At 34.5% G+C, this 17,659-nt stretch overlaps 1 protein-coding gene across 5 annotated transcripts in view; it reads left to right on the forward strand.

The window, feature by feature from the left end:
• LOC101445758 (disintegrin and metalloproteinase domain-containing protein 5-like) overlaps positions 1 to 17,659 on the forward strand; it is a 136,069-nt gene that overhangs the window by 12,290 nt on the left and 106,120 nt on the right. For 3 of the 5 annotated variants that reach the window (XR_011647755.1, XM_023583684.3, XM_058290085.2), the window contains exons 3-7: positions 10,315 to 10,370; positions 12,784 to 12,862; positions 13,223 to 13,299; positions 15,298 to 15,475; positions 16,338 to 16,403. Coding sequence is in view for 4 of the 5 variants with exons in the window: in XM_023583684.3 (XP_023439452.2) it covers positions 10,315 to 10,370; positions 12,784 to 12,862; positions 13,223 to 13,299; positions 15,298 to 15,475; positions 16,338 to 16,403 (456 nt within the window). In the remaining variant the exon portion in view is untranslated. The remainder of the gene's footprint in view (positions 1 to 10,314; positions 10,371 to 12,783; positions 12,863 to 13,222; positions 13,300 to 15,297; positions 15,476 to 16,337; positions 16,404 to 17,659) is intronic. The other 2 variants (XM_058290086.2, XM_058290087.2) reach the window with 2 other exon arrangements.

The following is a 17,659-nucleotide window of genomic DNA, read 5'->3' on the forward strand; positions in this document are numbered from 1 at the left end:
GAATGGACAGTTCTGCCTGAGCTAGTTGGGTTTGACAGGGTGGTCAAAAATCACTTGACCATACATATGAAGGTGTGTTTCTGAAACATAAATTGAATTCCATTCGTCTATGTGTTTGTCTTTTTGCCAGTTTTATGCTGTTTTTACCACTATAGCTAGGTAATATGATTTAAAGTGCAGAAGTGAGAGTCCTCCAACTTCACTTTTCCTTTAAGATGTTTCTGGCCATTCAGAATCCTTCCAAATAAATTTGATAATAATGTTTTCCATTTATTTAAAAAATGTGGATGGAATTTTCATTGGGATTGCTTTGAATTTGTATATCAACTTGAGTAGAATTGACATTTTAATGATATTTAGTCTTCCAATCCATGAGCATGGAATGTTCTTCCAATCATTTAGGTCTTTTCTTTTCTTTTAAAAATGAATTGTAGTTTTCTGAATACAACACTTTACATCATTGGTTAAGTTTATTCCTAAATGTTTGAGTTTTATCTGTCACATTTTCTTTTTACCACTCTTTTGACACTTTTGGTTACTTTTATTGATATAATCTTAATTTCTAGACTCTCTTCCAGGCCTCTCTCTCCTGTCTTTTCTTTTTAGGATGTAGCCCACCCTTTAGTATTTCCTACAAAGCTGGTCTCTTTTTTATAAACTCTCTCAGTTTCTGTTTATCTGTGAATATTCTAAACTTGCCTTATTTTTGAAAGACAGTCTTGCTGGGTATAAGGTTCTTGCCTGGAAGTTTTTCTCTTGCAGTTTTTTTATATATATCATTTACCACTGTCTTCTTGCCTTCATGGTTTCTGGTAAGAAATTGGCACTTAATCTTATTGGGTATCTCTTATTTGTTATGCATTGCTTTTCTCTTGCTGTTCTCAAAATTCTCTTTTTGTTTTTGGCATTTGGCATTCTGATTAGTATGTGTCTTGGAGTTGGTCTGTTTGGATTTATTTGGATGGGAGTATGTTGTGCTTCTTGGACATGGATATCTATGTCCTTCAATGGGGTTGGGAAGTTTTCTACCATTATTTCTTCAAATATTCCTTTTGCGCCTTTTCTCTTCTCTTTCTCTGGGACACCTATGACATGTATGTTTGCACATCTCTTGCTGTCATTTTGTTCCCTGAGATTCTGTTCAATTTTTTCCATTCTTTTCTTCATCTGTTCTTTTTCAGAGGCCATTTCTTCAAGCTCACAATCCTTTCTTCTGCCTCCTCAAATCTGCTATTACCTGATTCCAGTGTATTTTTAATTTCATTTATTGCACCTTTCATTCTTGTAAGATCTGCTATTCTTCTATGTATGCTTTCAAATTCTTCTTTGTGCTCATCAAGTGTCTTCTTAATGTCCTTAATCTCTTTAGCCATCTCATTAGATTTATTAAGATTTGTGTGAATATCTATGCTTAGTTGTCTCAATTCCTTTATGTCATCTGGAGACTTATCTTGTTCCTTTAATTGGGCCATATCTTCTGTTTCTTTGTGTGAATTGTAGTTTTTGTTGGTACCTTGCAATCTGACTTACTAGATGTATTTATTCTGGGTTGCATTTATCCCTTTAGCTTAGGGCTTTCTTGCCCTTTCTTCCTTGCTGGTTGTCTAGTAGGAGCCGAGGTGGTGCTGTAAGCTGTGGAGGCTCAAGTTGCCCTCATTGTTCCAGGGAACAAAGAAGCTTCTCCCAACTTTCTATTTTGCCAGAGTCATGTGTAATAACCCAGGTGTGTAATAATCCAAGTCATGCAGAGCTAGGCTGTAGTTGCTCAGAGTGATTGATGAAGCCTCACTTTCCTTTCTACCCTGCCTGGGGTGGAGATGGGGCTGCAGGTGTGGGCAGCAATTTAGGCTGTGTGGGTCCCAAATGACTGCAGTTACCCGAGTAGACTTCGGACTTTTCAGTCTATGCCAGCAGAATGTACCTGCAGTTACCCAGAGATGCTGGTGTAGTGCCTACCAGCTTCCTACCTACTAGAAGTGAGACTGAAGCCTAGGCTAGGGCTACAGGCCAGTCAGAGTGAAAAAACTTGGTCCCTATCATCACTATGATTTTTCAGGCAGCATGGCTTCCCCTCTTTCTGGGGATGGAGTTAAAATGACAACTACCAGTCTCTTTCCAACTTGGACAGGTTCAAACTTTAGCTGTTCCTGATGCTGTGCTTTAGCCAGCTGAATTTACTGATCAGTACCTGAATTCGGTGTCCAACTGTTTCTTACTCTCCTGTTTTTGGGAAATGGAGCTTCCACTTTCAGCCACAGAATAGCTCCTGAGGTGGCTTGCACCACCAGAGTAGGATGATCACTGGTCTTCTTGGTGTGGCCTGTATTTTCCTGGAGAGGCTGGCATAGGTCCCCCCAGTTTCCTCTCTGCCAGAGGTGGGACTGGGGCTTATGCTAGAGCTGCAGTCTCATCTAGGTGGAAAGAAGCCAGTCCCTACCAGCACTGTGGTTTTCGGTCTGCCTGGCTTCCCCTTGTTCCAGGAGCAGAGTTAAAATGGTGGCTACCAGCATCTTTCTGACTTGGACAGGTTCAAACTTTAGGTCTTTTAGGATTATACTTCAGCCTACTGATTTTACTAATCAGTAGCTAAAGTTGATGCACAACCATTTCTTCCTCCCACATTTTCAGGAAGTGGGGCAGCTAATTCCAACCACAGAACAGTTCCTAAGGTGGCTTGGGGCCTCCAGTGGAGGATGGGCACTGACTTCAGGGCGTGGAGCACTCTACAGACAAATCTTCTCTGCAGATGGGCAGTCTCCTCCTCCCATTCTTTCAAAGATGTTGCAGGATGTTCTTCTGGTCTCCTGGAGTCCCCAGTCAGGTGCTTTAGATAGCTTTGGGTGATTACTACCTGCCCTGTATCATGAGTTGACTCTAGGAGCTCCTTAGTCTGCCATCATCTTGCTGGTTGTCTCTTTACAGATTTTTGATGAGTAGTTTCAATCTCTTTACTTGTTACTGGATTGTTGAGTTCTTGTATTTCTAGTAGAGTCAATGTAGGCTGTGTGTTTGTAGGAATTTGTCCATTTTATCTAGGTTGTTTGATTTGCTGGCATAGAGTTTCTCATAATATCTTTTTATGATCATCTTTATTTCTGTGTGGTCAATCATAATAGCCCCCCCCCCCTTTACAGTTCTGATTTTATTTATTTGCACCTTCTCTCTTTTTCTTTTGCTAACTTACCTAAGATTCAGTCAATTCTATTGATCTTCTCAAAGAACCAGACTTTTGCTTTTGTTAATTTCCCCTATTTTTTATTTTTTGTTCTAAATTTCATTTATTTCTGCTCTAATGTTTGTTATTTCTTTCTTTATGCTTGCTCTGGGATTGGCTTTCTGTTCTTTTTCTCATTCATCCAGGAGTTCTGTTAGGTCTTTGATTTTAGTTCTTTCTTTTTTTATAATGTAGCTATTAAATTTTTAAAGAGGGCTATATATTTCCCTCTCAGCAGTGCTTTTGCTGCATTCCATATGTTTTGTTGTGTTCTAATTTTCATTCATCTCAACATGTTTACTAATTTCTCTTGGAATTTCTTCTCTGACCCATTGATTAGTTAGGAGTACATTGTTTAGCCTCTGTATTATTGTAAATTTTTACCTCTTTTCAAATTTCATCTGTTTTATCATCTATGTCACTGATTCTTTCACAATTTCATATGTTGTTGTATGCTTCTAGTCTATTTTAATTTTACGTATTGTTTCTTTCATTCCCATAGCTCTGTTATTTTTTAATTCAAGCTTTCAAAATTTTCTTTGTGCTTGTCCAGTGTTTTAAATGTCTTTTATCTGCTTAGCCATATTGTCCTTCAACTTCTTGATTTGATTTAGGAGGTTTGTATGAACATCATTGATGTTTCAAATCCAGTGTCTCATCTGGAGCTTTGATTTGTTCCTTTGCCTGAGCTGTATTTTCCTTTTTCTTAGTATTGTTTCCAATTTTTTGCTGTTATTGACATCTGATTGTGATTTTGAGTTTAATCTGATGGTCAGTTTGTCTCTCGTGCCTTGGGATTTTGTGTTGTGTAGCTGTGTGTTTCCTCTGTTCTTTGATTCTTGGCTCAACTTGTTCTAGGCCTTTGGGATCGCTTCTTTTTAACAGTTCAAACAAGGACCATGGACCCCGTAATGGGGTGCAGACCAGTTTTCAAGGGCCTTGGGTAGGGGGCAGTAATGGCTCCAAAAATTCTCCTTTATTTATTTAAGTTTTTCCTCCTTGTGTGAACGTTCATAATCTGCCAACAGATGGCAATTTTTGGCACATCTCTTTTCTCCTACCCTAGGAGGGAATGTGTTCACTCAGACCCTTCCTGGGTGGGTGGTGCCAAAGCATGTCCCAGCAAAGTGACTGTCCTCCCTTGGCTGGCTGCATCTGCCCTCTTCTCTGGGAGGAAACAAATTCCCACTTCAGTTCCCTCTGTGTTAAAACACAAACTGCCATGCTGAGCATTGTCTAAGGGAATCTTGTGGCAAGGAATCATGGACAGCCTCTAAGAATCAAGAGTAGTCCCCATAGACAGTCAGTTGGAAAATGGAGATCTCAGTCATTCAACTGCAAGGGTATAAATTCTGCAAACAATACATGAACTTTTAAAAGGACCCAACCTCCTCTTGCAATTGCAGCCCCAGCCTACACCTCAATTTCAATCTTTTTTAGACTCTTAGTAGAGGACTAAGCTAGGCTGTGCCCAGACTCCTGACCTAAAGAAACTGTGAGATAATAAATATATGTTGCTTAAAGTTTCTGATGGTAATTTAGTATGCAGTAATAGAAGAGCAATACCAGTATCTAGTGTTTTTTGGAATATATTGTATTTTATATGATGATATGGTCCTGTGTAGTCAATTAGGTTTTTTTGTTTTTCCATCTGCACTTACGCATTTAAGGTCTATCTATTGCTTTGTGTACAATTATATTTGTTGATATATGCACATTTATTTTATAGTTCTAACAGGTGCCTAGTATTCTATGGTACACATCTACTACTTGTTTCCCTTGAGTCATGTATGTGCAACTTTCTGTGACCACAAAGGACACTATGTCACATACTTGTACCCAAGAGTGGGATCATAGCATATACATACACATAATTTAAGAGTACTTGGAGAGTATTTCCAAAATACCTTCCAGAAAGATTATACCATTATATCTTGTTCTGCCCTAAGGCTCTAAGCCTTAAACAGAGATAACTTACCTTATGCTATTTTGTTCTTTCATTTTAGAATGACCACATTTGTTCACTCTCCAATTGCCTTCAGGTCATTTTTTATGTGTGTGTTGATTAGAATGTATGTATGTTATTTGAAGTAGGGTCAGTTCTGGTAGGAGCTGCTTGACCATAACAGAAGTAGAAGTAGTTTTTCTTGATTTAAGATGAACTTATTTTTCCTAAGATTTGTCATATTTCTCTACATGAAATATAGATATTTTCTTCCAGTTTGTTATTTGTGTTTTTAGTTTTTACACATACTTAATTTTTGTTTTTACTTTTTTTTGGGATATACATGTAGTAAAGTATACAATCTTTACTGTATAGGTTGATGAAATTTTACTCATTGTAGACATCTGTTTAACCATCATGCCCTTAAAAAGATACAATTGCTAGCATGCTAGAAAGTGCCATCCTGTAGCCTCCTATTAAACATCCCCAAACATTACCAATATTCCTAATTCTATTGGCATAGATTAATTATGCCTATTCTTGAAATATATATAAATGAAATCATACAGCAGGGATGTTTTCTAAGTACTTCTTTAATTCATCTTTATGTCTTTCAGAATCATCCATGCTATTGTATGTAGATCAATTTATTCCCTTAAATTGCTGTGTAGTATTCCATTGTATGAATATATCACAGTTTACATATCCTTTCTATATTTGGACTTTGGAGTTGTTTCCAGTTTGGGGCTATTATGAATAAGCTGCTATCATCATTTGTGTATATATATTTTTGTAGATATCTACTTATTTCTATTGGGAATATGCTCAGAAATGAAATTTCAGGGTCATGAGATTATTCTTTCTACCTATCATCTATCTATCTATCTGTCTGTCTATCTGTCTATCATCTACCTATCATTTATCTATGTCTCCTATATATTTCTGTTATAGACATAGAAATATATATATGTATGCATTTCAGTTTTAATAGTTATTGATAATGTTCCAAAGTTTTCACCAATTTATATTCCATCAGCAGTGTAAAAGTGTTTAAGGTGTCCACATCATTGCCAAGAATCGATATTATCATTTTCTTTACTTTATATATTCTGTTGTATGTGTAGTGAAATCTCATTTTGGTTTTAATTTATATTTTTTGAAAAGTAATGATTTCAAACACATTTTCATATGACTATTGACTACTATGATTTCTTATAGATGAAGTGACTTCAGGTATTCATCCATATTTCATTGTGTTTTTTTTTCATATTTATTTGTAGGAATTATTTACATACTTTGGCTGTGAGTTATTTTTCAGATGTATTGCAATATTCTCCCAGTCTTGCTTATTGCTTCCTCAAAGTTTCTTTTGTTTACAGAACATAATTTTTAATTAATATCACTTTACTAATTTTTATGGTTTGCTTACTGCTATTTGCATTTTTGCTTACCTCAGGGCAGTAAAATATTTATAAGAAATATATCCTATGTTTTCCTCTAAAACTTTATTTTCCCTTAACACTTGTTCTATGGCATATCTAGATTTTTTTTCCCCTATCATGTTATGGATAGCTCAAGGTACATTGCTTTTTCCACATGGATACCCAACTCACTGAACACCAAGTATGGAAAGGCCATCATTGTATTGTGATGGTAATGCTGTGGAAAATCAAATTAATGTTTATTTGTGGATATTTTAATAAATTCTCTATTCTGTGCCATTACTCTATTTTTTAATACTTCAACCTATAATCTACTACCTTAATTATTGTAGCTTTATAGGAAGTCTTGACATCAGTCAACATTCTCTTTCCCTTCAAGATTGCCATTGCTTGTCTAGGCTCAGTCAAATTGTTCATATCAACAAATGATCTGCTTGGATTGGATTTTATTGAGATAACTTTGAATGTATAAATAAATTGAGGGAAAACTGATGTATTAGTATTATCAATTCCTCCAACTCACACACATATGGTTTTTTTTTTCTTTCTTTTTTTCATATGGTTTAACTTTCCATATATTTAAGCTTTCTTTAGTTTCTCTCAGCAAGGTTTTGTAATTTTATTGTAGAGATCTTATACATCTTTTGTTAAATGTTTTTGCATATTTTGACATATTTAATGCTATTTTAAATAGTGTTGTTCCTTAAGTTTATTTTCTAATTGTTACTAATCTAAAACTACAGTATTGATTTTCAGAATTTGATGAGGCTTGCTTTATTATCCAACATATGGTTTCTTTTGGTAAATATTCCATGTGCACTTAAAAAGATTATTTTTCAGCTATAGAGGGTAATATTGCTTATATGTTGATTATTTCAATTTGGTTGTAATTTCCAAATCTTTGTGACCTCACTGAGATTTTGAATGGGTCCTCTCTATAACTGAAAGAACTGAAAAATCTCCAGTTATGTTTTTGAAAGTGTATATATCTTTTTTAAAACTCCATATATATTTGCTTTATATTTTTAAAAAATATATTAATGTCATATTTTAACTTTTAATATTTAACTGATGATCTTATCATTATTAAATGTCCCTCTTTCTTTCTTATAATTCACCTAGAATTATACTATACATTGTCTGCTATTAATATACTGTACTACCTTTCTTTGGGGTATTGGGTACAAGGTATAACTTTATCATTATTTTCAGTGTCCTTAAATGTTAAATGTTTCTCTTTTTAAAAACTTATAATTATTTTATTCATTTGTTCTTAAGTTTTCTTTTTCTCTGTTATGTTTAATGAATCAAATAATTTTATTTTTCTAATTTTTTTCTTTATTGTCATTAATTGCACATTCTTTTATTATTCTTTTTAGTGATTACCCTTGTGATTATAGCACACACCCTCAATTTATTACCTACTACAATAAATTAGTACTTTTACCATTTCCTGAATAAGCCAAGGACTTTGAAACCTCACCCCATTTATGTCCTTCTTGTCATTTGTGCAGCTGTTGTCATATATATATTATTTACATATTTTTAATCCCAGGAGCAATTGCCATTGGTTTTAGACAATTGATATTTATTGAAATTTACTGACATACTTGATTGCTGTCATATAGGAACAATTTCTATTCTGTCTGAAAAACTACCTTTAGTGTTTCTGTTGGTGCAAATTTTCTGGCAATGAATTCTCTTAACTCTTCTTGCCAGAAAATGCCTTTATTTTGCTTGCATATTTGGTGAGGATTTGCAGGGAGGTTACAAGACTCTTGGTTGGCTATTGTTTTCTTGCAGCACTTTAAAGATGTCATTCCATTGTCTTCTTTTTTAAACAAAATATTTTTTATAATTAGTTTTTTTATTTTGAAAGAAGCTTTAGATTACATAAATATTACATAAAAAATTTAAGGGATTCCCATATGCCCACTCCTTCCCCCTCCCACACTTTCCAATATTAACAACATCCTTCATTAGTGTGGTACATTTGTTACAATTGATGAACCCATACTGAAGCATTGTTACTAACCATGGACTACAGTTTACATTATACCTTAAACTTTGTCCTGCACAATTTTGTAAGTTATGGCAAAATATACAATGACCTGTATTTGTCACTCCGTTGTCTTCTGATGTCTGTTGTTTCTGTGGGAGTCACCCATTATCTTAATTCTTGAAGGTATTATATCCTGTTTTTCTTTCCATATTTAAGATATTCTTTTTTGTGTTTTGTTTTCAGCCATTTGAGTATGATGTGCCTAGGTTTTATTTCTTCTTAATCAATCAGACTTGGGTTGATGTCTTCCATGAGATTTGGAAAATTCTCAGTCATTAATTCTTTAAATATTTTTGTCCTAATCTCTCTTTTGTTTATCATAGAATATAACTAGATAAATGTTCAACATTTTTAATGAGACATTTCCTTTATTTCCTTTTTTTTAATCTTTTCTTTTCTTCTCTTTGTGCTTGAATCTGGATATTTTCTATTGACCTTTCTTCTGCTTTGTAGAATCCCTTAAACCTGATATTGAATTCCTAATAATTTTACATTTTTCTTCTGTAGTATTCCATTTGTTCCTTTATTAGTTTAGATTTCCATGGAAATTCTCCATCTTTTTCTTATTTTGATCATGGTAATGCATGCTATTTATGGGTTTTTTATTATCCTATATTTTTGCCTTGTTTTTGGCCATATGACCTATACTTTGGCATGTCATGTAATTTCTTATTGAAAGTTAGATTTTGTATATGAGAAATTGTAAGGTTCTGGATGTTGTGTTTTGGGGAGGTTTTTTTTTTCTTCTCATGTTGGTTTTGTAAATTTAATTGTTACTTTTATTCTAAGAAGTTTTTTCTCTTTTGCTGCTTTATAAAGCATGTGAAGTTTAAATTTTATTGGTGTTGTCATAATCCCCTTGAATTTTCACCATATTTGTGTAATAACAAAGGCTCATTTAAAGGGTTCATTTTGCAAGATCCCTCCAATATCACTATCCTTCTTTCTAGTGTACCATTCAGGTGATTCTTCCCAGAGCATTTATCTTGTCCCAAGTAACTTGCTCTTACCACGTATGCAATTCAGGGGCTGAAAACTTTTAACTGGCTCTTTCTCTTGCTAAATTAATTTTAAAAATTAACCCAATACATAATTTAATGACGCTTGTATTTTCTGTTATCGTCAAGGGGTTCTCTAGACATGTCTCTGCTCTCAATATATCCTCTACTACATTGCTTACATGGATAAGCAAAGTACAGCAACGTTTATTTTGTTATGTCGCTAGCAGTGTAGCGGTTTCCTTGTAATTCTGTCTTCAGGGCGTGTGTCTTCCGATGAGCAGGGGAATGCTTTATCTGGGAGGGCTGGGGGTAAGCATATAGCATGTCTGTCAAGTGAGGTGGCGTTCTTGGCATTTGCACTGGGCATGATGAACTAGGGGTGGTGGTGGATGTAAATCGAAAGATGTCAGCCATCGGGCAAGGTTTCCCCACAGAAATGTGAGTAATTGTGAATATCAGGTAGGTGGGTGCTCTACCACTTAATTCTCACTGTAGAATCCGGAAGCTTCAAATATTCACGTGGGAAGGGAAACACATACAATAGTTATATATTGCAATTACTTCTTTGTCAATGATTTAGAGGAAACACTTATTTTAGCATATTGTAATTACAAGTGTTATTGAAATTTTTTTGGATGCTCTTGTTACAGACTGCTTATATCATTGCAATAGAAGAAAAGCCATATTTTCTCCATCTCAAAAAGCAGTAAGCAACTATTTTTTCCTTTCAAATTGTAGTTATTTGGGTTCTTGGCTTTTTAAATAATTTATGAGCAGAATCATGAATATTCAAATGTATTAAAAATTACTATAGATAAGGCATTGGACAAAGTCCCAGGCATTAAAAAAGAGAATTAAGCATGGTCCAGAGCTAAATAATTTATAATACAGGAAGATACATCTAGACATATAAAGAGAAATACAATTTTATTATAGTATGGTTTCAGGATGAGGGTGTAAATAGGATTCTTTGGAAATCAGCGAAGGCTTTTGGAAGGAGGTAAGAGATGAATTGGACTTTGAAGGAAGACACCTAGTTAATTATGTAACGAAGAGGAGGTATAGGGGAGAGGGAAATTCTGTTTCAAGAGAAAATCATGTGCAAAATATGACAGTGTGAGACAGAGTGGCTTTTCTCATGAGTACAATTTTAATGTGAATTACTAAAGGACTTATTTCCTGAATTATAAAAGCAAAAGATTCTGGAGAGGTTGGCAGGAGCCAGGTTGTAGATCTACAATGGAGTAAAAAAATGGCTTTAAGCACTGTGATAACATGGTCACATTGAGTTTTGCAGGCTCTTTCTGAGAGGGCAAAGTTGTGTTAGGGTGACCAATTATATGACTGCATAATTGTTCAGGTCGCAGATGATAGTGCACTGAAAACTGGCATTGGTCATAGCACTGGAAAGAGAGGCTCAATGAACTTTAGAGATAAATTTGGTAGAGTGGAAAAAAGTCAGGAATGTAGGATGATACACTTGTTGCTTAAGTATTGGGAAGGTGATGATACAGTTTAAAGAGTTCTGGGATATGATCAGAGGAAATGTTTGTGAGAGGATGAGTTGAGTTTGGTTCACAGTGCCTATAAAATATCCAAAAGTTTTTTTCCAACTAGGTAGATGGATATAGAAATTGGAATTTCTGAGGAGAGGTTGACAACAGGGATATAGATTTAGGAGTTATCTGTAGCTTAGTTAAAATTAAAAAAAAAAGAGAGGGAGAGAGCATATGATTTAGCTCACAGGGTACTTGTAACTAGACTAGTGGCTAAAGGTTGAACCCTGGGAAAGACCAATTTTATGGGGTTGGTAGGAAAAAAAAGCAGCCGACATGGAAGATCAGGCTGGGAAGCACAGATAGGAAGAGAAACAAAAGAATGAAGTGTGATGTAAATTAAATAATTGGACTGGGTGGTGACAGTTCAAATAGTGAGATATTCAGTGCAATGGCTTTTAAAAGGCCTTTCGGATTTGACATTCTAGTGGTTATGGATCCTTTGCAGATTGATTTAGGTGTGAATGAAAATTTAGAAAGTGGAAAAAACTGTGTGTACAGTACTCTTTTAATAAAATGTTGAGAAAATATAGGGTAGGACACAGGTTAAAGGGAGAGTTGAGATGGGAATGGCTTGGTAATAAATTTTTAAATACCTTTAAAACAGGTGTTCTTAACCAGGGGTCCATGGATCCCCAAGAAATCTATGGAAAAACTTCAGGGGAAAGATTTCAGGGGGTCCCTGAGCTTGAATTGAAAATTTTAATTTAAAAACATGCTGATGATGAGTGTCATAAAACTATTTGCTGCTCCATTCTGAGAAGGTGACCATGGTTTTCTCCTGACTTCAAAGGGGTTTGTGGAGCAAAAAAGGTTAAGAACCCCTGCTTTAAGATAAAAATCCAATAGAGAGGAAGAGTTTGAAATTAGAGTAGAGGAAAAAGTATATATCTTCAGTATATGTTACTGGATGGGATCAACAGAATAGGCATGAGGGTTTGCTTTGAACAAAAGGAGAAGTCATCTTCTCGAGCTAAGTATAAAGAGAGGGGATGGGTACAGGTGATCTGAGAGTGAGATGAAAAGGGGGTTATGTGGGATGATTGAGAAGAGTGGTATCAAGTCTTTGAATAGTTACTGAGGAGAATGAAAGAAAATTCTGACCAAGATTTTGAGAGGAATTTGGCAATTAGTTGAGGTTAGTGAGCACGACTTTATAGCTATGCCAAGCAAATCTTCCTAAATTCCATCCTTACTCTACATTTTAATTTTAAGATTCAGGTATGAAATTTAAAATCAATGAGTAATAAAGACAAAAATTTGAAAAATCTATGCTGGGAATTGAGTCCTATATTATATAGTATATTGTTACAGTATTTGAAAGCTCTAGCAATTAGAGTTGTTCATTATCTTGCATTTTAATATAATATGAGGCTCTAGCTAAAATGCTTCCCTTAGTACCTAATTTATTGTGAGAGAAAAGTATTTGGACAATTGTGAGTACAACCAAGTTGACTGAAAATACTTTAAATTCCCCAGTAAAAAGAAAATTTGCATTATGAGTGATTTTTTCCTACTTTTTCTATTTTACAACTTGAACATGTTTTTGTGTTTTTTCCCTAGATCATTTTTAACTTCATCTTCTGTTATTTATTCTTATGATGAAAAGGATATTCAGCATTCTAAACCATTGTTAGGTCAGGTAAGACTTAGGTTTTTTCCTTACTGATCTGTTATTCTGGATTTTCTTTAAAATGATGCATATTCTGCAATTACTAGGATATTATTTTGCATTTTCTTTGGCTCATATGAAATATTTTACTTCATGGTGACTTTGGCTAAACGCTCAAAGCTTTTTCAGTGGATTTAGAAGGAAAGGTGAACTTCCAAATTGAATAACCTGGATTAGTTCTTATTTCTACCTGTTACAAAGTCATTGGATTATTGCCAATCATAATAAAGTACTGAGGTAACCAATTTAATAACAATAAATTACATATCTGAGGTGTTCATTTTAAAAATAAGTTATCAATTTATTTCTCTTTGTGTTTTATTTTTTCAGATGGATTGTAGTTATGGTGGATATATTGCAGGTTTCCCAAATTCCCTTGCAACAATCAACACTTGCTCCGGACTCAGGTTATAGCTATTTATGGATATCCAATTTGCCAATCTTCGACCCTACTAGTTTATGAGTTGATCCTTAGTATACCTTTTTCTTTTCTTAATAACATTTTATTGATGTTTATCATTCATACTGGAACATAATAAATGTATAGTAAAATTTGTGTATTTACAAAACAGTCATGAATATCATCACACAAGGCTCCCATACATCTCAACACCAACACCTTGCATTGTTGTGAGACATTTGCTACAAACTATGAAAGAGCATCATCAAAGCACCACTACTAACCACAGCCCATATCTTACACTGGGTGCACTTTTACCCCAACCCATCCAATCATTAACATACTATATCAGTATTATGTATTTGTTATCGTTCATGAAAGAACGTTCTCACATTTGTCCTGTCAACCACAGTCATCTTCCACCACTGGATTCCCTGTGTTATACAGTGCCATGCTTTGTACAATCCTTTCAAAGTGTCTACTCAGTGGCTCTTGTTTTTTTTTTTGTCACAGAGTTGTGCTGTCATCTTATCAATTTTAGAATGCTTTCATTTCTCCAAAAGGGAAAACTCCCATACCCTCTTATAGTCTTCCATCATTGTCCTTAGTTTTGAAATACTATCTTCTTGCCATTGCTGCAAAATATTACAATATTACTATCAACTATCATCCATAAGTTACACTAGTTGTAGTTTACCCGTGCATCACCACATTCCTAGCACTTAGTAAAAGAAGAGCATTCTTATATTTATATGTTAACCACAATCTTCTTCCAACACTGAAATTGCTGTTCTAATTCCCCAAATAATTTTCTACTTTTCTTTTCATTGGCATTCACGTCCAGTCTTCCCCTTTCAGCCACAATTGCATTTATAAATCAGCAATGTTAATTATTTTCACTATAATGTGTTACCATCAACTCTATTCATTTCTGTATTTTTTACAATTAACCTCATTAATAATGCTACATACATTAAGCATTATCTCCCATTCTCATCCCATATTCTATTTCCCAATAACTTATGCTCTAGTGTTTACCTCCATGAGTTTACTCATCATATTAAGCTCATATTATTGAGATCATACAATATTTGTCCTTTTGTGTCTGACTTATTTCACTCAGCGTAATATCCTCTAGGTTCAGTTATGTTATCATATGCATCCCGATTTCAGTTCTTTTTCCAGCTGAATAGTATTCCATTGTATGTATATACCACATTTTGTTTATCTACTCATCAGTTGATGGACTCTTGGACTGGTTCCTTATTTTAGCAATTGTGAATAATGCTGCTGTGAACATCGGTGTGCAAATGTCAGTTTTGTGTCACATTTAAGGTTATTCAATTTGCCAGTTTTAGACGCTATGAGTTTATGAGTTGATCCTTAGTATCTTTTCTAATTCTATTGTTACCTTTGTTATTTCGATTCCCTAAGGGTCCCAACTAGAATTAATAATAAAATAGTGTTGGTCACCATAGCAGCATCTGGTCTTGATAGGAAGCTATTTGTTAACAATGACAGTAACTTCTGCTTAAGGCTCTGAGCAATTTTGAGTTTAGGTTGTTTTGCTTGGTCTCATCATATTGCTTTAATTGTCTCAATTTCTGAAAAGTTTTGTTCTGATTTCTTAATTTCTTGGAATGATTGGCAATTGCAGAATGCTTGAGTCTGTTCTCGGACTTTTTAGGGATGAAGTAGCTTCAGTTTAGCCCAAATGAACAAATGCTTTGGCAGAGGAAAGTTAGGTGGATCAAAGAGCTGAAAGGGACCTAAAACTAAGGAAGAGAGCATCTACAGATCTTATAAGCTAACTCAGAAAATCTACACTCTAGGAAAGGGTCTTACCCGGTTTAAGCACATGGATCCAGAAAATAATAAAAACTTAAAGAAAAAGAGATAAAATAATAAAAATGAGATATATTTAAATCTGTATTTCTCAGTAGAATATTACATTATAGTTTTGATAGAATCATGTCGGATTTGCTTTGATTATTTTAAAATTCAGGGGGATATTGCAGTTTAACAATATCTCATATGGAATTGAACCAATGGAGTCTGAATCAGGATTCGTGCACATGATTTTTCAAGAAAACAATGATAACCTTGACATTCCTCTCTTAGCAGAAAATGACACATATGCTTGGTTTGATAATTCACATTATCAAGTCAGAAGTGATTCAAAAGTAAGTGCTGACTCTTTTATATTAACTTGCCACATTGGGAATTATTCAGTATAACTTTGTGAAATGAAACATACTTTCAGAGTAAGGTTTAGTTGCTGACTTTCAAATCTTAAAATTATTTTACTTTTTAAGTTAGGGCCTTTTATGGGTAGAGAGTTAAATTAATTTTTTCAGCTTGTCATTAGATGAGAGTCTAGCAAAAACTTAGTAATTAACATTGGAACCATAGAAATGTGAATGTAGGACAAAGGAAACTCTAAAATTAACTTTCGCATGTGGGCATTTGGATAATGAATGTAAAGTATATTTTTTTCCTCAAAAATGGCGATGATTTAGGTGGAAATATTAAGTGATCTGCATTTCTAAGTTAAGTTTCATGAGCGTTCAAGAATGGATAATGTTAGTGGCTTAAATAAAGTACCCGTAAGGCAATATGATGCATTATTCCTCCATAAAGCTGCCATAAATAATAATTCTGGGTCTAGTGAACTTCCATTAATTGTAAACTTTGGTAATATTTTTGTAAACTGTATTGTTTGCCAAAGGTGACTTCATAATAGTAATTGAAAATTATGAAGAGACTAAGGAAAGAAAGCTTTATGTCATATACTTAATATTTCTAGTTTCAGTCATTGCTAAAATATAAAGGTGTCTAAGTTCTTATATAGCTGGAGATCTTTGGAAATTCTTACTAACCAGATGTACTTTTTGAACTGGAACTTCTAGATAGTACCTAAATTTTGCATTTGAAAACAGTTATGTAATTAGTAATGAACTTTTCTGTATATCTCTGAATATCTCTAATTTTAATAGAAATTAAAATTTTGAAAATTCCTCAGGACTCCTGTTGTATGTTTTACAGAGAACCCAATTTTCCAAGCTATTTCCTCGATATCTTGAAATGCATATTGTTGTGGATAAAAATATGGTAGGTCCTGTTTTATGTGTTGTTATTTTTCAGTACTTTAATATTTGATTTCAATATGTTGCAACAATTTTCAACCATTTTTCAATAAATTTTTACTTTGCTTTTGTAATTAATGTACTCTTAAAAAGTTGTGAATGAATCAAATTTTTGTTAATTCATTTATTTATAGATGAAGTGTGCTGGTTTAAATCTTTTGTGGACCCCAGAAAATTATGTTCTTAAGGTAACCCATTCCTGTGCATGCAAACCTATTTATGTGGGACCTCTTGGTTAGATTCAGTTAAAGAACATTTTGTTTAGGTGGCTTTTGATTAGATTGCTTTAGTTAAGGGCCCTTGCTGAGATCGCAGGACCCAAGGTGGGTCCTACTCCTTTTACTGGAGTTTTATATACACTGAAGACTGAAAGCAGAGAAAGAGAGCTGCCATTTTGCTCCGCCATGTGAGAGAGGACTCTAGGATCACCTACAGCCACGGAAAGACAGAAGTACCCTGAGAAGCTGAGAGAAAGGCTGGAGGCTACCATCAGTGGAGCACCCTAAGCTGAAGAAATGATGCCTGGGGAGAGATGAACCATGTACCTGGTCACCTGCAGCTGAGCTTAGGGACAAAGCAAGCCTGGAGGAAAAGGCAGAGACCGGCAACGTTTTGCCTTGCCGTGAGAAAGGATCATCAGCAGCCGACATTTGAAGAGACCGCATCCCTGAAGATGCCTTGGTTTGGGCATTTTCAGAGCCTGAGAACTATACGATTTTACTAATAAATTCCCATTATAAAAGACAACCCATTTCTGGTATTTCTGCATTGGCAGCCTGAGGCAAACTAAAACATGAGTTCTCTAATAACTGGTAAAATGAAGCATCATTTCATTGCCTAAAACTTGTTGGCTTCTTTTCTTTATTGAAATCAAGCTGATTTGAAAGGCTATACTCTCTGTGAAAAAAATAGATTAGACCTTTCCACACCGAATCTCAACTCCTTTCCCCATTCAGTGAAGACACACACTACTATTATTCAACTCTCTCATCCTCATTGAAAGGGATGTCTACAGAACAAATATGCCACTTCTTTCAAGAAAAGGGAGAAAACAAGTTGACTTTTGTTTTGTTGTCAGTTCTAGAAAAATGGAATGAAAAGAAAAACAAGCTTCTCACATTGTGAATTAATGACTACACTTTAGATCTGAATTTATATTAAAAATGTGGTCAGGAGTGTCTAAGCCATTTTTGTTTGTCCCAGTTTGGTAAGATCCCAGGG

This window comes from Dasypus novemcinctus, chromosome 29 (assembly GCF_030445035.2).
Source record: "Dasypus novemcinctus isolate mDasNov1 chromosome 29, mDasNov1.1.hap2, whole genome shotgun sequence".
Lineage (NCBI taxonomy): Eukaryota > Metazoa > Chordata > Mammalia > Cingulata > Dasypodidae > Dasypus > Dasypus novemcinctus.